This window comes from Aquarana catesbeiana, linkage group LG01, assembly GCF_042186555.1.
Source record: "Aquarana catesbeiana isolate 2022-GZ linkage group LG01, ASM4218655v1, whole genome shotgun sequence".
NCBI lineage: Eukaryota > Metazoa > Chordata > Amphibia > Anura > Ranidae > Aquarana > Aquarana catesbeiana.
Window position 1 is genome coordinate 261,871,499 of NC_133324.1, and position 27,195 is coordinate 261,898,693.

Here is a 27,195-nt window from a genome sequence, read left to right on the forward strand (position 1 = left end):
TGAAGGGAAAAAAGGACTAGAGGAAGGCAGGAAATCAGACTGTGTGCCCTGTGGAGAGAGACTTTTACAGTCCCCTGGAGCCATCAGCTCTGAGCAAGATCATCACAGGCTAACTCAATAAGATGTGCCAAGGTGAGAGTCTATGTAAGATACAGTGCTCAAAGCAATATTTCAGGCTGGCTCCGGTACAATCCCCTAAGGTCCATTACCCTGGATTCAACTGTTAATGGCTAAAGAAAGTCTGCCTGCCAGTTTTCCACTCTGGGGATGTGGCAGACTGGGTGGAAGCAGGAATATCGACCCAAGACAGAGTCAGATCCACCCAAGCAGTTTGACTTCTGATGCCTCCCTGGTGATTGATGTACACCACTGCTGTGGCAATGTCTAATCGGACTTTCATTTGGCAGACCGCGCAGGTGAACCGACCAATACAGCAAAGCAAATTGAACTGCCCTCAGTTCCAAAATGTTTACAGGCAATATCCTCTCCTGCGATGACAAAGTTCCCTGAATCCAGAGGTTCTCTTTAACTCACTAGGCTGGCATCCATCGTTAAAACCTTCCAAGAAAAAAAAGAAAGGAACCATCTTTAGCATCCATGTAGAAAACCGCCAATCCAGCGTCAGGTATGTATTGTGTTTTAGGCCCATCAGGGAGTCCAGCGACTGTGTTCTCCTGTTCCATGTTAATAAAACATTTAGCTGAAGGGTCCTGGCGTAAAACCAGGCAAAAGGGTACCGCCTCAAAAAAGGAGGCAACCATGCACTGGAATAACAGAGACCGTGTGCAGAAATGTGCAGAGATTGCACACACGTGACCATTAACTAAGACACTAGCCAAAAACTGAGGCTGTGCTGGGCAGGGAAGGGAAGGGCTATGTCTCGGCAGGGACTCCGGTCTCTTTTTGCCATTTTCCAGTTGCCTGAAGGTGGAAGCATAACCCTATTGTAATGGATAGGAAGATGCCCTGTATCTTGTGATGTACAATAGAGAAACATGTTTTTAAATCAAAATGACATACAAGAACAACTATATGACTTCAACCTGGTCAAATCCACATTTATAAATGCTCCAATAAGCCATCAAGCACAGATATTTATATTTCTTGTGAAACTCCTGCTTCAGTCTAAATAGTCTCGTTAATTAGACCTATCTATCTATTGTCTTCAAATTCAGAAATACCAGTTCATTTAACTGGCTAGCCAAAGTGCTCAATGCAAGTCCCTTTCAAAGTCAGAAGGCGGAACAACACTACCTACAGCAACGTTCTTGCCTTTTTATATAATAGCTGAGCTGTAATATGCATCCTCCTGATTCTCAGTTATTCAGGATACATTTTCTTCCTTAGATACTAGTCAAAAATCACACAGCCATGCAGATAACCACTGTAATTTTGTTATCACAATGGAGAACACCTTTAAAATGCTTTTTGGTGTATCTAATATCTCATTTCTAACAAACGGTTTCTCAACTGTCAGTTCTTTTATTATATCTCATCTTCATACAATTATCTCTAGAGGAAACACATGTCAAAAGAAGCAAACAATATTTCCTGTTCCAGCCCTGAACTTTTTGGAATACCGGATAAACAAGCCTAAAAGACTAGATGGAGAATTTGACTTCCTCAGCTATTTTAAGAATTCCCACTACTGATTTTTTTTTTTAATTTACAAAAACAAAAGCAATGACATTGTGAAGAGGCCCTGTATTTAAAAATGTAAAATGTCTTACCTGAAGGAAGAAGTCATCCATAAATTGTTCTTTTTGCATAATAACCACTGTGTCCCCATCTTCGCCTTCCCCCTTAGCCTGTGTGCACATAGAATTGAAAAAAAAAAAACTGATTACACGTCTTATGGAACATCAATAAAATAAGACATCTGTTTATTACAATTTCCCTGGACACAAAAAGGAAAAAAAAAAAAAGAAAAAAAAAGTTCAAAAATTAAAAGAAAGGTGTATCCCAATTAACATGTTACATAATGAGAACTCCAAGTGATGAATAGAAGAAGTCAGGTCACAATTACCCAACACATCAATTTCAGAAAGTGGCATTCTTTTAAAAATGAAAAAGCCATCACAACGGTCTTGTATGACTGTGACCCGATATTAGAAATAAATACCTTCATGCAACACTAAAATAAACAGGTCAAGCCTTATGCATTCCGTACATTTCAAGCTCCAGGAAGTTTTCTGACAAGTCCAAATCCTTACACAAGGCCCTGAGAGCATGAGCTGTCCAATGATTGTGGACGTCACTTCACACTTCCATCCAAAATACTGCATCGCTTAACTTGAGCACAATCATAAATCGCAGTTTTCTCTGCATTGAAGGTTAAAAAGATAGTCTCAAATAAAACAGACTAGATTCTTGCTTTTATTTTAGTTCATGAATTAAAGGGAAGATCTAATTAATGAATATGAACAATGGATTGTCTCTCCTTGAGAAATTCTATTATATTTCTAGCAGATGTACAAACATGTAATAACATTTTAGTTATTAACCACTTCAGCCCCGGAAGGATTTTCCCCCTTCCCGACCAAGCCCTTTTTTGCGATATAGCACTCCGTCGCTTTAACTGACAATTGCGCGGTTGTGTGGCGTTGTACCCAAACAAAATTGCTATCCTCTCTCTCCCACAAATAGAGCTTTCTTTTGGTGGTATTTGATCACCTCTGCGGTCTTTATTTTTTGCGCTATAAATAAAAAAGAGCGACAACTTTGAAAAAAAAAGCAATATTTTTTACTTTTTGCTATAAAAGAATATCCCCCCCCGCCCGAAAAAGCTAATTTCTTCATCAGTTTAGGCCAATATGTATTCTTCTACATATTTTTTTTTGGGGGGGGGGGGGTAGCGCAATACATAATTACATAATCAGGGATAGATTTATGGCATTTTTATTATGAAATTTTTTTTATTATTAGTAATGCTGGCGATCTGCGTTTTTTATCGTGACTGCGACATTGCGTCGGACAGATTGGACACTTTTGACACTATTTTGGGAAAAATGCACTGATCACTGTGCAAATGTCACTGGCAGGGAATGGGTTAAACACTAGAGGGCAATCAAGGGGTTAAGTGTGTTCCCTCAGTGTGTTCTAACTGTAGGGGGGATGGCTCACTAGAACATGACAGAAAGCACTGCTCCTGATCATTGGGAGCAGTAGATCCCTGTCATGTTGCTAGGCAGAACAGGGAAAAGCCTTGTTTACATGGGAATCTCCCCGTTCTGCCTCTCCGGGACACTGATGGTCATAGAGTCCGCGGGCACGTGCCCACTAGCCGCAGACGTATATCGGTGTGAGCCGGTTGGCAAGTGGTTAAAGTGTATGTAAAAGGTATTGTTTTGGATACAATAGTAAAGTCTCCTCTATTGGGGTCAATGCACACTGCAACGCAGTGGCAGGAGCGATTCACCGCTCAGACTTGCTAGCTGTGTTAGGGAGAGGTATGGTGCACGATTTATCACATCACGCTGTTCCTTTTTTTTCCCCATTTTGTATGAGCTTTATTTAAAAAGTGTACAAAACGTACACTTTATTCACTGCAATGTCTGGCAGTACGCTGCGCTGCCTTACTTTGAAGTGTGATTTGGGCTGCTGTAGCGCAGCGCGCTAGGCTGCGTTGCAGTGTGAATGGGACACACAGGAAACAATTGTTTCCTTTGTGTCCCTGTGGTGACAGACATTTTACCATGCGTTAAAACACAGTGTGAATCAGCCCTTATTCCTGGCCACAGCGATAGGAAGCGAGAGTAATCCAAAATTACAAGGCCGTCACCAGATTAATGCCAGCCATACACACATACATTTCTCCCAGTCTGTGGGATAAACAAGAAAAATCTAAAAGATTCTGCCATCAATACTAAATAGCGCGGATGGAAGAATCTCTCTCACATTGAATTCTTCTGCTCTACTGTTCGAAGGAGGAGGATAGTAGGTGGGCAACATTATATCCTGGGAACGATAAAAACTAAAGGAAACCAGGGTTAGTACATATCACTAACCTATCATCAAATATCTGGAGAAAAAGCTCCTAAATCAATAGGGCCTGCAACTCGATAATGCGCTGAGCTGAAGTGACAGATGCCAAGAAGGCTGCTTTGAACGCAAGGCTCTTTAGTTATAGATCAGGAATCAGAGAACTTTTGATTAACCTTGAAGAAAAAAGGGAAAGATCCCATTTGGGAAATAATTTAAATGGGATAGACGTTATCCTAGAAAGGCCTTTAAAGAATCAGGCACTCAGTGGATTAGTGGCCAAAAAAAAAAAAAAAAAAAACAAAAACACACACCCTGCAAATTCACTGCGAGTTCCCGCATCGCACCCGAATCACACAGCAGTTGGCACTCCCAGCAGTTTGCATATGGCAGTGTGAATACATTGTTAATGACACCCCCATTTCAGATTGTATATCGCACTGCGAACTGGCATGAACACCCATGTGATCCGATTCTAGTGCGGTCCAAAAAAGGGTCCTGTGCGAGTTTGGTCCAAATGCGATGCAATGTCAGCCATACAATCTGTATAGCTGAAATCGCATACGGACATCGCATGTGATTTTCACTGCAGTGTGGTACGAATCTCATGTGATATTACAGAGTGCACGGTGGTTCTAATGTCAAAAGGTTTTTTTTATCCTAATGCATGAAGATAAAAAACCTTCTGTGTGCAGCAACCCCCTCAGCTGTCAGAGACTCCCCTTCTGATTGGCCGAGACAGCAGCGGGCAGCCATTGGCTCCCGTTGCTGTCAATAAAAGTCGGGGAGCCAATGAGAAGAGAGGGGACGGGGCCGAGCCGCAGCTCCATGTCTGAATGGACACACAAAGTAGTGGCTTGGCTCAGGAGCCCCCATAGCAAACTGCTTGCTATGAGGGAGGGGCCAGGTGCTCCGGCAAGGGACCCAAAAGGAGGAGGATATGGGCTGTTCTGTGCAAAACCAATGCAGAGAGCAGGTAAGTAAACCGTTGCGGCTTCACTGCTCGGGTCCCTACTGCGCATGTCGTGCTGCGCGTCTTCACTGGTCCCCGTTGTGTTCTGGGAAACACACAGTTCCCAGAACACAACGGGGGGGGGTATATCTGCGGCTATCTATCCCCGGAAGTGGGTGCAGATACCTGTATTAGACAGGTATCTGCACCCCTCTCCCCCCTGAAAGGTGCCAATTGTGGCACCGGGGGGGAGGAATCCAATGAGCGGAAGTTCCACTTTAGGGTGGAACTCTGCTTTAAGCGAAAAACAAAAAAGACGACTTTAGGATCATTTCAGGGCTGCAACCTGTATCTTAAGGGTGCTGATGGCAAGTCTTTGACTCCATCCTGCAAAAATTCTCTTAACTTAACACGACTGGGAAAAGAAAACATTCCAAACGTTGCTATAGATGGCCTGCGTAACCTTTATCCTATTCGAAAGAATGGCACCAATCACTCTATCCGATAGGCCTTTAGGATGGCTTTTTTCATGGCACCAAGCTGATAGCTTCACGGTTTGTACTTCTAGAAAAACCACACAGGCCCCTGGTCCAGAACCTTGGGGGGGGGGGGGGGGGGGGGGCTCCACTGACAGACAACAGGCTGCAAAACCAGGGTCTCTTGGGCCAATTAGAAGCCAAAAGAATCAGTGTGGTATTCGCTTGTTATAATTTCCTTAACACCAGGGGATTGTGTTTGAATGGAGGGAATGTGTAAAAGATTTGTGATTTCCCATCAATTCCCAAAGATTACAGGAAAAGTAACTACGTTTCCCATGAGAGAGAGAGGAGAGGATATGATGTAATCACTGTTCTAACTCCTCCTCCTTGGCAGAATACATGATGCATTTTTTGAATTACAGAAAGCACTTCCTGAAAATTCAATGAAACTTTTCTCTTCAATAGTAAGGAATTTCAAAAATGTAATAACTGTTTAGTGTTTTGTGTAGGGGGGTGTACTAATGGGGGATTTTTTGCCAATCTCGCTCTACTTTAACCACTTCAGCCCCGGAAGGATTTACCCCCTTCCTGACCAGAGCACTTTTTACAAATTGGCACTGCGTCGCTTTAACTGCTAATTGCGCGGTCATGCAATGCTGTAACCAAACGAAATTTGCGTCCTTTTCTTCCCACAAATAGAGCTTTCTTTTGATGGTATTTGATCACCTCTGCCGTTTTTATTTTTTGCGCTATACACGGAAAAAGACCGAAAATTTTGAAAAAAAATGATATTTTCTACTTTTTGTTCTAAAAAAAATCCAATAAACTCAATTTTAGTCATACATTTAGGCCAAAATGTATTTGGCCACATGTCTTTGGTAAAAAAAATGTCAATAAGTGTATATTTATTGGTTTGCGCAAAAGTTATAGCGCCTACAATCTAGGGTACATTTTCTGGAATTTACACAGCCTTTAATTTATGACTGCCTATGTCGTTTCTTGAGGTGCTAAAATGGCAGGGCAGTACAAAACCCCCACAAATGACCCCATTTTGGAAAGTAGACACCCCAAGGAAATTGCTGATAGGCATGTTGAGCCCATTGAATATTCATTTTTTTTGTCCCAAGTGATTGAATAATGACAAAAAAAAAAAAAAAAAAAAAAAAATTACAAAAAGTTGTCACTAAATGATATATTGCTCACACAGGCCATGGGCATATGTGGAATTGCACCCCAAAATACATTTAGCTGCTTCTCTTGAGTATGGGGATACCACATGTGTGGGACTTTTTGGGAGCCTAGCCGCATACGGGGCCCCGAAAACCAATCACCGCCTTCAGGATTTCTAAGGGCGTACATTTTTGATTTTACTCCTCACTACCTATCACAGTTTTGAAGGCCATAAAATGCCCAGATGGCACAAACCCCCCCCAAATGACCCCATTTTGGAAAGTAGACACCCCAAGCTATTTGCTGAGAGGCATGTTGAGTCCATGGAATATTTTATATTTTGACACAAGTTGCGGGAAAGTGACAATTTATTTATTTATTTTTTTTTTTTTGCACAAAGTTGTCACTAAATGATATATTGCTCACACAGGTCATGGGCATATGTGGAATTGCACCCCAAAATACATTCTGCTGCTTCTCCTGAGTATGGGGATACCACATGTGTGGGACTTTTTAGGAGCCTAGCCGCGTACGGGACCCCGAAAACCAATCACCGCCTTCAGGATTTCTAAGGGTGTACATTTTTGATTTCACTCTTCACTGCCTATCACAGTTTCGGAGGTCATGGAATGCCCAGGTGGCACAAACCCCCCCCAAATGACCCCATTTTGGAAAGTAGACACCCCAAGCTATTTGCTGAGAGGCATGGTGAGTATTTTGCAGCTCTCATTTGTTTTTGAAAATGAAGAAAGACAAAAAAAAAAATTTTTTTTTTCTTTTTTTAATTTTCAAAACTTTGTGACAAAAAGTGAGGTCTGCAAAATACTCACTATACCGCTCAGCAAATAGCTTTGGGTGTCTACTTTCCAAAATGGGGTCCTTTGGGGGGGGTTTGTGCCACCTGGGCATTCCATGGCCTCCGAGACTGTGATAGGCAGTGAAGAGTGAAATCAAAAATTTACGCCCTTAGAAAGCCTGAAGGCGGTGCTTGGTTTTCGGGGTCCCATACGCGGCTAGGCTCCCAAAAAGTCTCACACATGTGGTATCCCCGTACTCAGGAGAAGCAGCAGAATGTATTTTGGGGTGTAATTTCACATATTCCCATGGCATGTTTGAGCAATATATAATTTAGTGACAACTTTGTGCAAAAAAAAAAAAAAAAAAAAAAAATTTGTCTCTTTCCCGCAACTTGTGTCACAATATAAAATATTCCATGGACTCGACATGCCTCTCAGCAAATAGCTTGGGGTGTCTACTTTCCAAAATGGGGTCATTTGGGGGGGGTTTGAACTGTCCTGGCATTTTATGCACAACATTTAGAAGCTTATGTCACACATCACCCACTCTTCTAACCACTTGAAGACAATGCCCTTTCTGACACTTTTTGATTACATGAAAAAATTATTTTTTTTTGCAAGAAAATTACTTTGAACCCCCACACATTATATATTTTTTTAAAGCAAATGCCCTACAGATTAAAATGGTGGGTGTTTAATTTTTTTTTTTCACACAGTATTTGCGCAGCGATTTTTCAAACGCATTTTTTGGGGAAAAAACACACTTTTTTACATTTTAATGCACTAAAACACACTATATTGCCCAAATGTTTGATGAAATAAAAAAGATGATCTTAGGCCGAGTACATGGATACCAAACATGACATGCTTTACAATTGCGCACAAACGTGCAGTGGCAACAAAATAAATACATTTTTAAAAGCCTTTAAAAGCCTTTACAGGTTACCACTTTAGATTTACAGAGGAGGTCTACTGCTAAAATTACTGCCCTCGATCTAACCGTCGCGGTGATACCTCACATGCATGGTGCAATTGCTGTTTACATTTGACGCCAGACCGACGCTTGCGTTCGCCTTAGCGCGAGAGCAGGGGGGACAGGGGTGCTTTTTTTTTTTTTTTTTTTTTTCTTTATTATTTTTTTGCTTTTTTATCTTATTTTAAAACTGTTCCTTTCATTTTTTTTTTTTTTAATCATTTTTACTGTTATCTCAGGGAATGTAAATATCCCCTATGATAGCAATAGGTAGTGACAGGTACTCTTTTTTGAAAAAATTGGGGTCTATTAGACCCTAGATTTCTCCTCTGCCCTCAAAGCATCTGACCACACCAAGATCGGTGTGATAAAATGCTTCCCCAATTTCCCAATGGCGCTATTTACATCCGGCGAAATCTAAGTCCTAAAATGCTCGTAGCTTCCGGTTTCTTAGGCCATAGAGATGTTTGGAGCCACTCTGGTCTCTGATCAGCTCTATGGTCAGCTGGCTGAATCACCGGCTGCATTCTCAGGTTCCCTGTTGAGACAGGAGAGCCAGAGAAAAACACGGAAGACGATGGGGGGGGGGGGGGGCATTCTCTCCCACTGCTTGTAAAAGCAGTCTAGAGGCTAATTAGCCGCTAGGATTGCTTTTACATGAAAGTCGACCGCTGGCTGAAAAGAATGATACCAAGATGATACCTAAACCTGCAAGCATCATTTTGGTATAACCACTCAAAGTCGTGAATGCTGTACCTGAAGACAAAAATATGGCTAACAAAGCACAGTAAATGGTAAAGTATAAAAAATTGCATACCTGAAAAGCAAACATGATAAAACATAATAACAATAAAACATTGCAGAATAGAATACAGTAAAAAAGAGCAGAACAATAGAGAGAATAGAGAGAGAGAGAATAGAGAGGGAACAATAAAACGACAACTATTACTTTTTATTTTATATTTTTGTTTGTTTTTTTTTTTTTTTTTTACACTTTTTTTGTAACTGTAACTTTTATAACTGTAACCGGTTCCAGGTTCGGGTCTCTCAAAATGCGATGGCATCTTGGGAGACCCTGTGAAAGTGTGTCCTAGTCTGTGCAATGCTGTACCCTACGCTAATACTCAGCTAGTGAATGGTAGCATTCAAAACATTCACCAATGCAAAGACCAGGATTGTCAGGACAGGAGGGACAATAATAGCGGGTGTCACGCCTATATCCGCGCTTACTGCAGACACGACATCTTTTTTGGGGGAGTTCGTTGGGTAGGGGTACTAGGGGGAGGACATAAAGAAAATGCCTCTCATGCAGCCGACTGCATTTGGTTGGGGATGTGAATGGGGGAAGTACGGGCGCTGCAGAAGCGGTGGGTTCCCAATTAGGATTGGCGAATGCAGCAGGAAGGGCATTATGGGCACGACGGGCCTGTGTTTGTCTTCTTTGTGGCAGCGGGACACTACTTGTGCTTGCCACCTCACCAGCTTGAACTGCACTTATGGGACTCGCCACGTCACCAAGTGTTACTGCAGTGCTGGTTTGACTACGACCGGGGTGTACTAGGCCGCTGGCGCTTGCCAGTTCACCAAAACGCTACCAAAAAAACTGTTAGCGATCGCAGGGATCAGGCCTGACTCTGCGAACGCTGCAGTTATGCGTTTAGTGTTTTGTAAGTGACAGTGATCGATCGATACTGCACTTGGGTGGGCTGGGCCGGGCGGAGGGGCAAAACGCAGGTGCTAGCAGGTATCTGGGCTGATCCCACTAACACTGCGTTTTTGGGAACCCTAAACTGCTGGGGATGCCAGTATAGATCTGATCGGATCAGATCAGATATTGATCAGTTCAGATACTATACCACTAAGGGAGGTGTACGGTGCGTGCGTGGGTGTTAGCGCTACTGGCACTAACCTGACGCTGCCTGGGGCTGGTGCTTGCCAGTTCACCAAAACGCTACCAAAAAAACTGTTAGCGATCGCAGGGATCAGGCCTGACTCTGCGAACGCTGCAGTTATGCGTTTAGTGTTTTGTAAGTGACAGTGATCGATCGATACTGCACTTGGGTGGGCTGGGCTGGGCCGGGCGGAGGGGCAAAACGCAGGTGCTAGCAGGTATCTGGGCTGATCCCGCTAACACTGCATTTTTGGGAATCCTAAACTGTTGGGGACGCTAGTATAGATCTGATCGGATCAGATATTGATGCGTTCAGATACTATACCACTAAGGGAGGTGTACGGTGCGTGCGTGGGTGTTAGCGCTACTGGCACTAACCTGACGCTGCCTGGGGCTGGTGCTTGCCATTTCACCAAAACGCTACCAAAAAAACTGTTAGCGATCACAGGGATCAGGCCTGACTCTGCGAACGCTGCAGTTATGCGTTTAGTGTTTTGTAAGTGACCGTGATCGATCGATACTGCACTTGGGTGGGCTGGGCCGAGCCGGGCGGAGGGGCAAAACGCAGGTGCTAGCAGGTATCTGGGCTGATCCCGCTAACACTGTGTTTTTGGGAACCCTAAACTGCTGGGGACGCTAGTATAGATCTGATCAGATCAGATATTGATCCGTACAGATACTATACCACTAAGGGAGGCGTATGCTGCGTGCGTGGTTGTGTTAGCGTTACTGGCGCTAATCTGACGCTGCCTGGGGCGACGCATATCACCGCCGGGCGATCAGGGGGCTAAATCTTTATTCGGCGGGTGCCCTGACACTATAAAAAATAAACAAACTAACCAGCGTCACCCGTAACGGTTATACAGTGATCAGTGGTGAAAGGGTTAACTAGGGGGCAATCAAGGGGTTAAAACATTTATTAGGTAGTATATGGGGGTCCCTGTCGCTATAAAACGCTGACGGCGAACCTAAATATTTACCTCACTAACTAGCGTCACCAGCGACACTAATACAGCGATCAGAAAAATGATCGCTTAGCGACACTGGTGACGGGGGGTGATCAAGGGGTTAAAACTTTATTAGGGGGGTACCCTAGACCTACAGGGGGGTAATACTAACTGTCCTAACACTGTAAATGTCACAAACTGACACCAATACAGTAATCAGAAAAAAAAAAAAAAAAAAAAAAAAAAAAAACCTGCTGGTGTCAGTTTGTGACAGGGGGGGGGTGATTGGGGGGGGATCGGGGGGCGATCGGGGGGGGGATCGGGGTGTTTTGTGTGCCTGGCATGTTCTACTGTGTGTGTGTGTGTTGTGCACTCACATTACAGTCTTCTCTCCTCGGCCCGGAACGGAAAATACCGAGCCGAGGAGAGATGACATCATTTCCTCTGCCTCTGTGTACAATACAGAGGCAGGGAAATGATCCCATTGGCTGAGAGCGATCGCGAGGGGGGGGCCACGAATGGATGGCCTCCCCCTCACCTCCGATCGCCGGGGGAGATTTGCCGACCGCCGCTGGCACCGGGGGGGGGGTCCGATCGGACCCCCCACCCGCGGGCAGGCAAGGACGTACATGTAAGTCCTTTTGCCTGCCCGTGCCATTCTGCCGACGTATATAGTCGTGCGGCGGTCGGCAAGTGGTTAAAGCCAAAACTTTTAATTTTGGATAGAGTAGGGAAGGGTTGAAAGAGAGAACTAGGTCAGTGATGGCGAACTCTGGCACCCCAGAAATTTTAGAACTATATTTCCCATGATGCTCATGCACTCTGCAGTGTAGTTGAGAATGATGGAAAATGTAGTTCCAAAACATCTGGGGTGCCAAGGTTCGCCATCACTGATAGAGGTGATCAGGACAATTAGAGAGAGATAAAGCGGAGTTCCACCCAAAAATGGAACTTCCATATTTCAGGATTCCTCCCCCCCTCGGGTGTCAGATTTGGCAGCTTTCGGGGGGGGGGGGGGGCAGATACCTGTATAATCCAGGTATTTGCTCCCACTTCCAGGCATAGATAGCCACAGTATCCGCAGATATCTATGCTATATCCAGCGCCTCCTCCGTCCCTCCCCGCAGGTCACAGAAGACAGCAGGGACCAGTGGAATCGAGCAGCGCGACTCGCGCATGTGTAGTAGGGAACCAGGCTGTGAAGCCGCAAGGCTTCAATTCATGACTCCCTTACCGAAGATGGCGGTGCCGCCACCCGAGAGCCGAGGGACAGATCAGCTTCGGGTGCTGACATCTGGACAGGTAAGTGTCCATATTTTAAAAGTCAGCAGCTGCAGTATTTTTAGCTGCTGACTTTAAAAAAATAAATAAATAAATTTTGGCGGGACTCCGCTTTAATCTTTCCAATGGAGAAACAGACAGCTATAGAAACCTGCCAGTGGTTCTTTCCCTTACCACTCTATTCAAATCTCAACAAAAATAAACTACTAGGGCACTTTCACACTGGCACTGCCCAGGCATTGGCGGTAAAGTGCTGCTATTTTTACCGTCGCTTAACCGTTGTTTTTGCGGTGCCTTTTGGCCGATAGCGAGGCGATTTTAACCCCTGCTAATGGCCAAAAAAGGGTCAAAAGCTGCGCTTTGGTGCTGCTGCCTATTGATTTCAACAGCGCCTCAAAGATGCTGCTTGTAGTACTTTTTTTGGAGTGTCCTGCCAGCGCACCGCTCCAGTGTGAAAGCACTCGGGCTTTCAAATTGGAGTGAAAGGTGAAGCGCTTTACAGGCGCTATTTTTAGCACTATAGCGCCTCAGTGTGAAAGGGGTCTTAAACATGACATGTATAGTGCTGCAGACCTCAGTCAGATAGTCTCAGTGGCAAGCCACTCCTGTGCTCCCCCTCCTCCAAACAAGTGAATGACACCAGTTGGAGCCTGCTTTGTCCTAGCGCACTGTGCATCTGAACTATTCAGGGACGTGCGCCCTACCAGGAAGTACAAGTAAGTGGTGCTGTACAACCTCCAGTCGGCAGCACTGCATAGAAAATCATTTAAATGTTTGGGCACACATATGAAACAAAGCATGTACAGCAGAATGTTTCACTGCTTACTTAAAATGCATTTTACTACTACTTTAAAGTGTCACTAAACTCACATCATAAAAAACGATCAATAAATGGTGTATTACATGCTGTTCGTACTCGTCACTATGAGATTCCTTTTCTGCAAAAAACCTGGTTGACCCTGCTGCTCTCCAGCTCCACCTTCTATCCACGTCCCCAATTCACTTAGGGATTTTGCAGCTGTCACGGCAACTCTGAACAGTTTTCAGTGAGTTTCTATGCTCAGCATTTCTTCCCCATCACATCTGAGCAGTCCATGTGACTATAGAGTTACACATGTGGGTGTATACACAGTGGTAAATAGAAGCAGGCCCACACCTTCCCTCCTTCTCCATACCTACTAACCATCTAAACACAATGGGGACGGGATATTACATGTAGATTAATGGAGGCTTCACCTCCCTCTTATTTTAGGACACAGGCTGGAGGGGCATGACACAGCCTGTGACTGGCAGAAATCCGCCAACACCACATTCTTGCCAAAAAATAATAGAGATTTGATTTCAAATATATATATTTAAAACAGATTGATATTATTTATTTTTACTCTGTACTCAAGGCTGTTTTTTTTTTTTTTTTACATTTTTAACATGTGATCAGCAGCAGAGGACTAGAGACTCCTCCTGCTTTTGTTTCCCTGCAGACAGGCTGGGAAAGAGCTGGGTCATGTGACAGCTGTATATCGATTAGGAAAAGGGTACTTCGATTTTTTTAATTTTTTTTTTATTAAAATACTTACAAAGCCATCATCCACATAGAGAAAAAGAAGAGACAATGCAAAGGAAAGAGTGTGTTTAGTATTACTTTAAGTTACACAATGGCTTGTGTTTATACACTATATATTTTTTGTAAACAAAAAAGTGGTGTGTTCCTTTAATTGTTTGATCGGGACCAGAAAATGGGAGCAGGGATGGGACTGGTTGACGCTAACAGCACAGCCTTTCTCCCTATATTAGTATTCAAAAATTCTACAGTCACTTCCTGAAACACATATACAAATTAAAGACAGCCAGAGAAAATTGCTGCATGACTTAGAGTGTACTAAGTAATGCTATTAATGAAAACATATTTTTTAATAAACAAGATGACATATGTTGAGCAGATGAACACTAAACTGACAGCAGAGCAAACAGCTGGAAGAAAATGAAGCCAGGGTTACCAAATGGAATGTGCTTCCCCAAGGCCTCGTCTAAATATGTCACCGGGAACTACAGATGCAAGTCGTGTCTGTGCAAGTCAGATTGTAAAACTAGCCTGCAATCAACGAAATGGAAATCATGACTGCAAGAAAAACACCTCTGAGTATAGGTGTACACTGAGATAAACGCATGGAAAATCTTAAACTAACAGTTTAGCAACTGGAAAAGTATTCCTTAAGGGGTACAGAGCGGAAACAGCTGCTTTAATATGGTACATCCCAAAAAGAGCTGTATAACAATATACAGTGGTCAGAAAAAAAAAGAAGCCCCATCCCTGAGACATAAGGGCTACATCACACCAGTAATCACTAAAAAGTGCAGATAAAATACTCACCTGCTCAAATACATTGCTCTCCAGCCAACTAGATGATGTAGGTATAGATCATCCATCCGGTGAGAGAGCAACACATACAACTAGTGAGTAACTATTCCCTGCTGTGTACCGCACAGCAATCACTGGGAGTTCTCACCAGAGACAGGATCACTAGTGTGACATCCACCCAAGTGAGTCTACTTTTACCATTTGCATCAGCAGAACCTAATAAAAAGACACACAACAGCACCTAGATTACACTTGCCTTGCATGTTATGGGCCACTTCACATCTGTGTGCAGTAAAAACACAATATCTGCTGTTTTTTTTTTTTTTTTTTTTAAACATATTGCATTTTTAATGAGTTGTGCTGAACTTTTAATGCAACACATAATGAGTTTAAGCCTAGGTTATAACTATTGCGACCTGAAAGTCATGCAATTTTCATGCAACTTGATGCAATGCCTGTGTATTCTTGTGGGCTATGGACCTCAAGTTGCATCTAAGTGGGACCAAAGTCGTGCAGCGACTATTCTGAAGTCACACAGATATGAACGGTACTCATTGGAAATCATGGGGTATGACTTGTCATGTGACTTTGCAGTCCAAAGTCGCATGACACGTCGCACTACTGGAAACATAGCCTCAGCCCTGGTTCACATTGCAGCTATTGCTGGCAATGGCACCGTCCGAATTAGTGCGACGCTGCATTTGCGACGCCGCAACGATTTCCAAAAAGTAGTTTCTGTACTACTTTTGGCGACTTTGGGGTGCGATTTCAAAAGATATCTGTGCAGAATCCCGCATAGATGTCTCTGAAATCACCCCCGATGTCGGGACTGACATGCGGTAATGAAAGTGTGCAAGTTCGGCTGAACTCACACAATTTCATTCCCGCTATCATGTTTACCTAGACTTACATGTGTTTTCTTCCTTCAGTCACCTGGGAAAAATGGACATGTGACTCAAAAACAGTACCAATAAAAAACACGATGAGTTTTTGGTATGCTACCATTGACTGTAATAGATGGTACATTTTTAATGCACTGACAATGCAGGACTTTTTTAGGCCCCTTTCAGGAGTTGAATTCATCAAGCGGATCCGCCTGCTCAGCGGGTGATCTCTCTCTGATCTCCACTGAGCAGGCGGATGACAGATCCATGTCCGCTCCGCTATGCAGAGCAATCCAATCCACTGTCTGTTTTAGCGGGCCGGATCGAATGCCAGCAGACAACGGGTGGTCCGATCGGGTCCACCTGAAAAATGGACAGGCTAACCTGATCGGTCCACTGGTGTGAAAGTGCAGGGCTCTGTATAAAATGCAGTGCACATATGTAAACAGTTACAAAATATTTAAAAGGAGACTAATTTACTGCACATTTAACACACTGAGCAGGTGCGTTTTAGCACGGCAAAAGCACCAAGAAGGGAACAGGCCCTTATAGGTAAAACAACAATGGACTTAAAGCAGAATTTCACCTAAAAGGGTAAGTTCCGGTTTAAGTTCTCCTCCCCCTCCCCCCCCCCTCTCTCATATTTGCAAAGTTTTTGTTTGTTTTTTAGTGGAGGAAGGGTAGAGCGGGTTGCTTATCTGCGGGCCCAGGACCAGCATAGCGGGTGCCCCTGGGTAGAGGGGAGGGCGGAGAGCAGACACACATCCGCTCTCTTCCCCTTCTTGTTGCTGACCTGGAAATGGCGTGTATGATGTCACTTCCGGGTCCCCATCAACATTTTCCCAGGCCATTAAAGGCCAAGAAAGAATGTAATGCAGTGGGATGTGCATTGCGTTACATTCAGTGAAGCGCAGGGGAGACATGCAGGGTCTTTTAGACCCTGCATGTCTCATTAAAGAGAAATCGGTCACCAAAAAAAAAAATCACCACATTATTGGACTTTTAGTCCACCAAATTAAAAAAAAAAAATTGTTTTGTTATAATTGTAAAAACATTTAAAGCGAAGTTCCGGCCAAAATATGACTTTGAAGATAAAAATATCCCTAGAATACTCATACCTCGAGCAATGTAACAAAGGTATGCTGTAAACTATGCCAAGTTTTCTATTTGTGCAGCATAGTTTTCTTACTTTGTGAAGTTCCTGCACAGTGCGGCCATCTCCAGCGTGGACATCTGAAGCCACAGTGTCCTTCCTGGATTTTGTGCATGCTAGCTACCCAGCATGCACTTGCCGGTCTCACGCATGTGCAGTGCGGTGCAATCTTGGTCAGCTTGCTATGCCAAGCTGACCAAGATTTTCCATAAACGCCAATTTTAAATGTTACTGGAGCAGTGCCATGCCAAGCTGACCAAGATCTCCCAGTAGCCAATGCAAAACCGGAAATGACGTATGGCACCGCGGCCGCTAAAGGAGGAAGTGAAATTAGATATAGGCATAAATCAGGTAAGTGAACAGAAAAAATAATAACTGCCAATTCATTTTAAGAATGCACATTAGTACATGGTGAGGAGGGAAAAATGTGGGTGGAACTCCGCTTTAAGCTACACCCAAGCACATGATACACACTCCCTCCCCCACATATACGCACGTACAAACATAAATACACGTGCCGGGCGCTTACAACTGAAAACGTTGATTGCCATTCACATGGTACATATTGCCGGGCATGCCAAAACGAGAACAATGTTTCTAGCACCAGCATCACCAATGGAAAATATAGGGTACTTGTTGCCATTTCACGGGCGCACACAAATTTAAGGTTTGACATATTGGGTATCTAATTACTCAGTGCAATTAACTTTTGCCGTAATATTCTTTAACATAAAAAATTGGAACTACCACCATTGTATTCTCCAAGGTGTCTGCTTTCAGAAAATATATGTTTTTAGAGTTTCATGGAATCTTCGGGCCTAAAATTATTTTTTAAACATGTGCAAAAAAAAAAAAAAAAACACGCAAAAAGGGTTAAAAGATAAGTTCACCTTCGGGAACACGTTATACCTGAAAGCTTTGTTAGTTAAAAAAAAAAACTGGCTCCTAACTTTTTTTACAGTGCCTTGAAAAAGTATTCATACCTCTTGAAATTTTCCACATTTTGTCATGTTATAACCAAAATCGTAAATGTATTTTATTGGGATTTTATGCGATAGACCAACACAAAGTGGCACATAATTGTGAAGTGAAGAAAAATGAGTCAATACTTTGTAGAACCAGCTTTCGCTGCAATTACAGCTGATTTGCACATCTAGAGAGTGAAATTTTTGCCCATTTTTCTTTGCAAAATAGCTCAAGCTCTGTCAGATTTGATGGAGAGTATCTGTGAACAGCAATTTTCAGGTCTTACCACAGATTTTCAATTCTATTTAGGTCTGGACTTTGACTGAGCCATGCTAACACATGAATATGCCCTGATCTAAATCATTGCATTGTAGCTCTGGCTGTATGTTTAGGGTTGTTTTCCTGCTGGAAGGGGAACCTTCCGCCCCAGTCTCAAGTATTTTGCAGACTCCAACAGGTTTTCTTCTGAAATTGCCCTGTATCCCAGAGGATTTTGTTTGTTGCTTTGCAGGCAAAGTTTTTCCCCTAGGCAGCTGTTTGTTCTTTCTGACCAATTACAACAAAGGCAATACTATATTGGCTCCAGTAAAATGGCGCCGACCTTATTTCTTGAAGACATGCGCTCACAGCATGAAATATATTGAAAGGGAGGCTCGATATACTGTTATGAGTCCTCCGTTCCTGGATCAGCTGGGACGCATGCCGAGACACTAATCAAATACCCACAGAACTAAGGTATCTCTCAGTCTCTGCTTTCCTTCTCAGCTGCAGCTTAGTTTGCTGTTTTTTTCATCCTGTACCTGCACACTTGTTTGGGAGTTTTCATTTTTGTTGGAATAAAGTTGTTTTTACACTATCCAGGTTTTGTGGCTTTTATGGGGAGCCACTTTTTGCAGATTTGGCTGATGCATTGATGCACCGAGGCTGATATAGAAGTCATACACAATTCCTGCTGACTGGTGATTGGAGTCTTTCTGCCAGGATCTGGGAAAGATACCTTTTGAAGATACATGGTTTTTCATGCCTGAGGGTCACTTTGTGGCCACTACTATCTGGTGAGCGCTTTGATATACCACTTCGGGTAAAGCACGAGTAAGAAAGCATGTGCACTTTATTAAGTGGTGATTGGATCTACTAAGAAGAATTTTGTGTGTTTTCTTCAAATTATTTGAGGACATTTGATTTGTTGCACTGGATTCACTTTATTGCAAACATAGCATATTTTTTTTGTTCATGCACTGGATCACTTTAATATATGTATAATCTATAGGTTCACATTTTAATTTAATATATTGCACTAATGATGCGCCCTATATTGTTTTGTCATATTGTTAATTACTAATTTTACTAATTTAGGAGCAGCATCAGGTTGGTAGAGTACACGTTTGTATATATTTTTGGCGCCGTGCCCATTAATTATTTATTAGATGTAGGCTAATACCCTGAATGCATATTTGTATGATCTTACTATAGCAAACTGAAATTAAATTGATTACCACACATCGATCGTTTGCACATTACCCTTGCATTGATTTCATGATGGTGCAGTATATGGTAAATCTGTAACTTCCCTACACACTTCCCCTCCCCCATGCTACAGTTTTAACTATCCACTGCTAAATGACAGTCTAAGAAGGAGGCAGGAGGTTGCTACAAGTGTTAGAACTGTTGGTAATGTAGAATTGATTTCCACACCACAAAACTGGAATATGTACAGAAGCAGCCATTGTTTTCTGCTCAATAATGAGCTAGCTCCAAACACCACACAAACAAACTCTAACATGTACTCCATCCCAGTTGCTTTTACAGAAGAATCCTACAGATGTTTCAAGCAGTGAAATGTGATCAATTACTGCCCTCCCCCCATTCTCCATAACAGAAAAGCCAGGCTCTGTCCCCCAACACACAGGGAAATCACTGAATGGACTCATTCTTTAAAGCTTTACTCTGGGAAATGTAAAGCAGTTCTCCACTCTGGACAAAAAAAAAAAATAAATGTAAAAAGTCAGCAGCTACCTAATAACAGAACACTTACATGTCCAGGGATCCAAAGTCGTCCTCATCTGGTCTAGTTCTTCACTAGTTTCCGGCACCGGCAACTTAACTATGGGTTGCCAGCTGTGCCAGCTAGGTACCCACTGCGGATTTGTGAGCTGCACTGAGCTGTGTGAATGGTCCCGCTGTCTTCTGGGACCTGTGATGTGTCCCAGAAAACTGCAGGGAGGGAGGGGGAGAGGAGAACTTCTGCTCGGAACGCCTAGGCAAACTGAGCAATAAGTGGGAGCGGGTACCTGTCAAAACCCGCTCCCCCCTGAAAAAATGACCTGCCAAATGTGACAGGAGGAGGAGGAGGAGGAGGAGGAGGGGGGTTTAGAGAGTAGGAACTTCCCCATTTGGATGAAACTCTGCTATAAAGTGGAATTTTACCTTACATCTAACTTGCCTTAAAACTGTTCCGTGCCCTGTCCTAACACCTATACTAACTAACATAAGAAAAATGTATATACTTAACAATTTTCAGCCAGCTCCAGTCCGGTCACGTGATCTGGCTCCCGTGGGTCAGGCAATGCAACTTCAAGTGATAGGAGGGAGTGCCGTCAACAGATGGGCCATTGAAGTCTATGGGCGACATCCCCACTCCAGGCTTTATTAGCTCTTGTCTACGCACTCTCTACTCTCCTCTGCAGCTGGCTCATACCAAGGAGAACACATGACCAGACTGGCCCGGCCTGAAATTAGTAGGTATATAAACCTTTCTTACACAGGTTAGTTAGCATAGGTGTAAGAAGGCGGAGGGGCAGTTTTTAAGCTAGTTAGGCGTAAGCAGGAAGTCTACTTTAAAATGTATTCCTTGAAGTGGGGCTGTGCTGGTAAAGCTATCATTTTTTTATTAAAATAAAAAATTTTATACTTACCTACTCTTTCAATGGTATTGCACAAAGCAGCGCTGAACCTCCTCATCTGGGGTCCCCCGCTGGCGTTATCTGCTCCTCCTCTTCTATGTCTCCTCCCATAGCAAGCTGCCTGATATGGGGGCAGATATGTGGGTCCATTGACACACACCATTTCTCAGCCCTGCCCTCCGCTCAGGTGTGAGCTTGTGTCAACAATTCAGAAATCGGCATTTGCTGGAAGAATGCACATTCAGTTATGTGAACGGAACTCTCAGGCAAATTGCCTTGTCCATGCATTGTGCCTTTCCCAGCGTAGCCCAATACTTATGGTGTGAATGGGCCTTTAAGATGTTTGGCTTACAGTTCAATCACAGAGCATTTTTCTACACTTGATGAGCACTAGTCACTGCTAAGACAGATAGAACACAACCGATTTCTATGTTCCCACTGCAACGCTGCCTGGAGGTGCAGGAAAATGCAGACATGCTGCATTTTAATGCAGGGCATAGGTAGGCACTGCATATCACCGAGCTGCTGTGTGGTGACACTAAGTGTCACTTTGTGCACTTCAAATAAAGTTAGCAAAAAAAAAAAAGAAAAGAAGAAAACTGATGGACTAAAATGCACATCACACTGCTCACTAACTGCAGCCACTGACAGCTGATCCTTCTGATCTCTGCAGCTTCAAAAATAGAGTTGCTGCATTCGTGCCAGCCCCTCCCCTCCTCCTGCCCAATCACAGAAGTCTTGGTATTGTGTGATGACATTCAGAAAATACAAGGGCTTCTATGAATGGGCAACAGAGGGAAGGGCATACATAGCTGCTGTATGTGCTTCTTTATCTCAGATCCTGGAGTGTCTCTCTGTCAGACCAATAAAACAGTCAGATGTAGATAATACTGTAGAGATAAGTCCAGGTGATGTCATGCACCTAGTTGGACTTAACTCATAGTGTGCCTTCACTTTATACAAAGTGTCTGAATTCCTGGAATTCAACTTCAATTCCAGCAACAGTCAGAAAGTTGCCTGTACTGCTGCAGGAACAGTGCTGCTTATCATATGTAGCTAATGCTAGATCAGTGTGTAATGGAAATAGTTGGTATCCAAACTATTTAAAATTAAATTCAACCTGAAGCTCTATTTTAAAAGAGAAGCATGACCAAAGCTTTTTGGCCAGATTTCTCTTGTGGGTCACATGAGTGCACTTACTTTTGCACTGCTGTGAACCAGATTAAGCCGCTGCTTGCTAACGCCACAGAGCCGATCCAGATTCTGACAGGATTCCAACCATACTGTGGGGATCCACACAGCTGCCTGATGAAAGCTGGCTCTGGACATGCGGCTGAGAGCCAATGCCAGCTGCGCCCGCCCCCTCCCCAGCTCGGTGCTCCAGAGAGTGCTGGAGGGGCAGAGTGGAGAGCAGTCACCGCTCTCTGCAGACAGAGAACTGAGTGATCAGCGGTCATGTGATCACTCAGTTCTCGGCCCTAAAGTCGACATGGGACAGCTGTAGCATCACACTGATGATGAAGCATAGAGGTGAGTATGTGCGTTTGTTTTTTTTAGAAACCCCCGTTTTTCTCCTTTACTTTTCTGGTAAACTTTTGGGCATCAGGACTGCTTGAGCTAAGAAGAAGAGGGTAGATGCCCAAAAGCACGTAAAGAAAAAACAAAACACAAAACTGTCAGGGCTCGTACACCCCCCCCCCACACACACACACGTTAAAACACTAATGGCTGGTGTTCATTGTGTAGGGACTATGAAGTGCATTGTTACAAAGCGTTGCACCTAGAGCTGTACGATTCTGGCTAAAATGAGAATCACAATATTTTTGCTTAGAATAAAGATCACGATTCTCGTGGCGTAAAATCATCTTTCACATTATACAAAAAAAAAAAAAAAAAAAGGGCTAACCTTACTGTTTAGTTTTTTATTAAATTCACTAACGTGTATTTCTTCCCAAAAAAAATGCTGCGCAAATGCAGTGTGACATAAAATACTGCAAAAACTACCATTTTATTCTCTAGGGTCTCTACTAATATATATATATATATAGTTTAATTTTACTGATTCTAACTTGTAAGCAACAAGTGTCAAAAAAGGTTTAGTCTTTAAGTGGTTAAACTGACCTCATTTACAGACAGAGGTTCATTCCTTTTATCTAAAAGAACCATACGTTACAATGTTTCTCTTTAGTGATGTTGTGAGAAACTTGGCAGGCTGGCTGTTTTTTTTTTTTTTTGACAGCTGTCGGCTTGAGCTCTCTGCATGAATCGAGGAAATGCTTTAAAATTGGGAGGGGGGTAGAGTCACAGTCTATTTTTATTTAACAATTAATCATACAGCTCTAGTTGCAACGTTTAAATTTTTTTTTTTTTAACTTTATTGAAGAGTCACAAATCAACACTTCAATTACATCTATGCACTGCAGCATGGCATAATGCGCTGCTGTGACATGCGGCAAGGGGACGGTCTGCACACAGACATCAACTGCCTATTGCATAAATGTGAATGAGATGTGTAAAAGATAGCTTCAGCATTTTGTCTCCACCTGCAGAGAACTCCTGTGATGCGTTTCATCCTTTTCAGGGCTTAGCCATTGAGACCTGCGACTAACCCACAAAAAGGGCAAAATGCATCTGTCTTATGGACACAGAGACCGGGGCTCAGGAACAAGCACACACAAATGACCCCATAGCAAGTGACTTGCTATGGGGGGAGGGGCACAGAGCAGCTAAGTATACTATATATTTTTTTTGCCATTACAATATTCAACGGTGTTGCTGGATAGGTTATCCGATTCTACAAAAAGTACCAATGTAATGTACAACACTGCCATTCTCAACGCTCTCTTCATCCAACATAACAATTACACTAGATGATGATTCCACTTAGGCTAGGTTCAGAGCTGTTTGTATGCTTTCCATTAGGGGTCGACGATATAGTTTTTTCAGGGCCGATATCGATTTTTCGGCCGCCTTTCAGGCCGATATTCTATGCATCACCGTCACCTACCACCCAGATGATGCATGTCACTTGCCACTGTCACCCAGATGCAACTTGCCACTACTTATACTACTTCTGGCAGGCTCTCCCCAGTGGCGTCCGAGCGGATAAACGGTGAAAGATGACGTAACAGGGGTAGGAGTTCTGTCCAATACTGGTAACTTTCTGACTGATACTGATTATTTGAGAAATTTAAATATCAGCCAACAATAATCGGCCGCTCCGATAATCGGTTGACCCCTACTTTCCATGCGTGTTTATTTTTCTGTAGAAGGAGGTTGTTGGACAGAAAACCTACCAAACTTGCGTTTTTAACGTACTTCCAGTAAAGTTCATAGAGTCAAAAACCTTCCAGAATGAAAAAAGTCCCTACACCTTTTCTAAAGACACACACTGCAGGAAACCGCATAGATGTGAACGAGACCCATAGGAAACCATGTTAAGCTGGGTTCACACTAAGGGCCGGTTCACACTGCTGCAGTGCGAATTTTGCGCAAATTTGATCCGATTGTGTTGTGAATTTTCATTGCAAATTCTTTATGTGTTCTGGCGAATCTACGGCAAATATTGCATTGAATTTGCATCGCACGCGGATCAAACTCGCACAGGACCCTTTCTGTACGCAGCTTAGATTCGCAACGCATTGATGTGAACGGCACTAATGAAAAACTATGTTATTTAAATGACTTGCGAATTTGAGCGATCGCAACAGCTCAAATTCGCAATAGAATTCGCAGCTGTGTGAACCGGCCCTGAAGGTGGCTTTGAAACCGTGCAAATTCAGATGAACTAGCATGATTTCAAATCTGCATTTCAGTCCAACTTCAGGAGCGATTTCAGAGACATCTGTGCGGGTTCCTTGAAATTGCCCCCGAAGTCGCCAAAAGTAGTGCAGGAACCACTTTGGGGAATCGATGCGGCGCTGCAAAGTCAACGTTACACCGATCCGGACGGTGCCGTCAATTTGACATGTTAAATCGCATGTCAAAACGGTCGTGCATCCTTTAAAAAATGCACGGGTGTGAACCTAGCCTTACAAATGCCGCTGCTACATTTTCTGCAGGACGCCTGAACTCATCAGATCATCAGACAGAAGAATAAACAAAGAGGACACAAACTATGCTGGATCACCCCCAAAAACTCACCACACACACACATTACAATCTGATTGTACAATCTCCAACACAATCTACCAACAACTACGTAGTGCAAGGGCCTGCCTGATTGGATTGATAAGGTAGGTCCTCATGGAAAACCTAAAGTTGGTCGTACAAAGATTGTACAGTGTATAAAGAAGGGCCAAAGGGCCGGCTCACGCCTTCCATGCACATTTCCTTTACTGCCTTAGAAATCTGCTATGGGCACCAATATATTGCTGATGGCACCCCAAACGCAGTACATTTGCGGGCACCCCAGACGCAGTACCATGCGATTTGGTGCAGTGCGTTTCTCAAATGTAGTGCATTGACTACCTTTTTTTGTGCAATTTGCAGTCTATTCAATGAATGAGCCGCCAGATCTGACTTTAGGGGAATGCACAGGAAAAGTGGACTTTGTTCCAGTGTGATTTAGGGGTGAAGTGCCCCTAAGACATGCTGGGACTTGTAGTACCACAGGCAGCCCCACCACTACCCCATGTCATACATAGTAGACGATAAAGCCCGGATGGAGGAGACACAAGAGCCAGCACACAGCCCACCTCTGACAATGAAAGGACTCATAAACACTGCATACACAGCCTTCTCCCCTTCCGCCCATTGCAGGACCGTTATTCTCTTTGTCGCTCCCAGCAGCAGCGAGCACTTACCGCTGACAGCTCGGTCAGCCGGTCCCTCATGCCCGTACAAGCTGTTGAGTCCCCAGAGTCACTGAGCGGCTCTCCCGGTGCCTGTCCAGAGGGGTCTCCGCCTCCCGCACTCCGCCCGGTACCACAGCAACCACACTGCTGGAAGCAGGAGAGGGCAAACACTGCGCATGTGCGCCTCCCAGGGCGATGGAAAATGGGTAGGCGTGGCCGCGGCGCTCTCTGAGCTGGGAATATCTGGAAGCGTTCCATGTTGGTGCGTTCCGAGCCTCGTTCTGCCCCAGCGCCTGCGGGAACGGGTCATGTGATCGTTACAATGCATGGAATCGTTGAATGAGTCTGTTCTAATGAGCCCAGGAACGGCTCCTAGCTTAGAATGTACTACTTATGCAGGCATCGGGAAACAGGCTGTTAGCTGCTTCCAGGGAGCATTTACCACTGTTTACCACTTAAGAACCGAGCCTCTTTTTGAGATTTGTTGTTTACAAGTTAAAAACAGATTTTTTTGCTAGAAAATTACTTAGAACCCCCAAACATTATACATTTTTTTTCTAACACCCTAGAGAATAAAATGGCGGTCGTTGTAATACTTTCTGTCACACCATATTTGCGCAGTGGTCTTACAAGCGCACTTTTTTTGGAAAAAGTACACTTTTTCGAATTAAAAAATAAGACAACAGTAAAGTTAGCCCAATTTTTTTTTTATATTGTGAAAGATGATGTTATGGATGTCACGCTTCAGAATTGCGCCCGCTCGTGGAATTGTGACAAACTTTTACCCTTAAAAATCTCCATAGGCGACGTTTAAAACATTGTACAGGTTGCATGTTTTGAATAACAGAGGAGATCTAGGGCTAGAATTATTGCTCTCGCTCTACTGATCGCGGCAATACAAGTGTGGTTTGAACACCGTTTTCATATGCGGGCGCTACTCATGTATGCGTTCGCTTCTGCACGCGAGCTCGGCGGGACGGGGCGCGTTTAAAAACTTTTCATTTTTTTTCTTATTTATTTTACCTTTTAATTTTTATTTTTACACTGTTCTTTAAAAAAAAATTGTGTCACTTTTATTCTTATTACAAGGAATGTAAACATCCCTTGTAATAGAAAAAAAGCATGACAGGACCTCTTAAATATGAAATCTGGGGTCAAAAAGACCTAAGATCTCATATTTACACTAAAATGCAATAATAAAAAAAAAAATTGTCATTTAAAAAAAAAAAATAGTCCCTTCAAGAGCTATGGGTGGAAGTGACGTTTTGACGTCGCTTCCGCCCTGCAATGGTATGGAGACGGGTGGGGGCCATCTTCCCCTCACTTGTCTCAATGCCAAGAAAGGGGAAACATCCGATCGCCTCCGCCGCTGCTGACGGCTCCGGTAAGCAGCGGAGGGCACCGGAGATCACTTTTATCGGCGGCGGCAGAGGGCCCCGCCCATCTTGCTGCGAATCCGCCGCAGAGACCACTTTCATCTGAAAGTGGACCGCCGGCCGAAGAAGAGGAAACCGGGGTTATGGCAGCCAGCTGCTGCCATAACAACGATATTCCTCTTCAAAGTAAGGACGTATATCGGAGTGCGGCGGTCCATAAGTGGTTAAAGAGGAACTGCAGTCTGCTCACATAATTTGTAATAAAAACATTTTTGCCATTCGGAAGC

The 27,195-nt window shown here is 43.6% G+C and overlaps 1 protein-coding gene across 1 annotated transcript in view; it reads right to left on the reverse strand.

The window, feature by feature from the left end:
• STX2 (syntaxin 2) overlaps positions 1-25,747 on the reverse strand; it is an 82,822-nt gene extending 57,075 nt beyond the window's left edge. The window contains exons 1-2 of the mRNA XM_073628283.1: positions 25,542-25,747; positions 1,731-1,808 (exon numbers count right to left, since the gene is read on the reverse strand). Of these exons, the coding sequence (XP_073484384.1) occupies positions 1,731-1,808; positions 25,542-25,571 (108 nt within the window). The 5' untranslated portion in view covers positions 25,572-25,747. The remainder of the gene's footprint in view (positions 1-1,730; positions 1,809-25,541) is intronic.
• Positions 25,748-27,195: the final 1,448 nt, after the last annotated feature.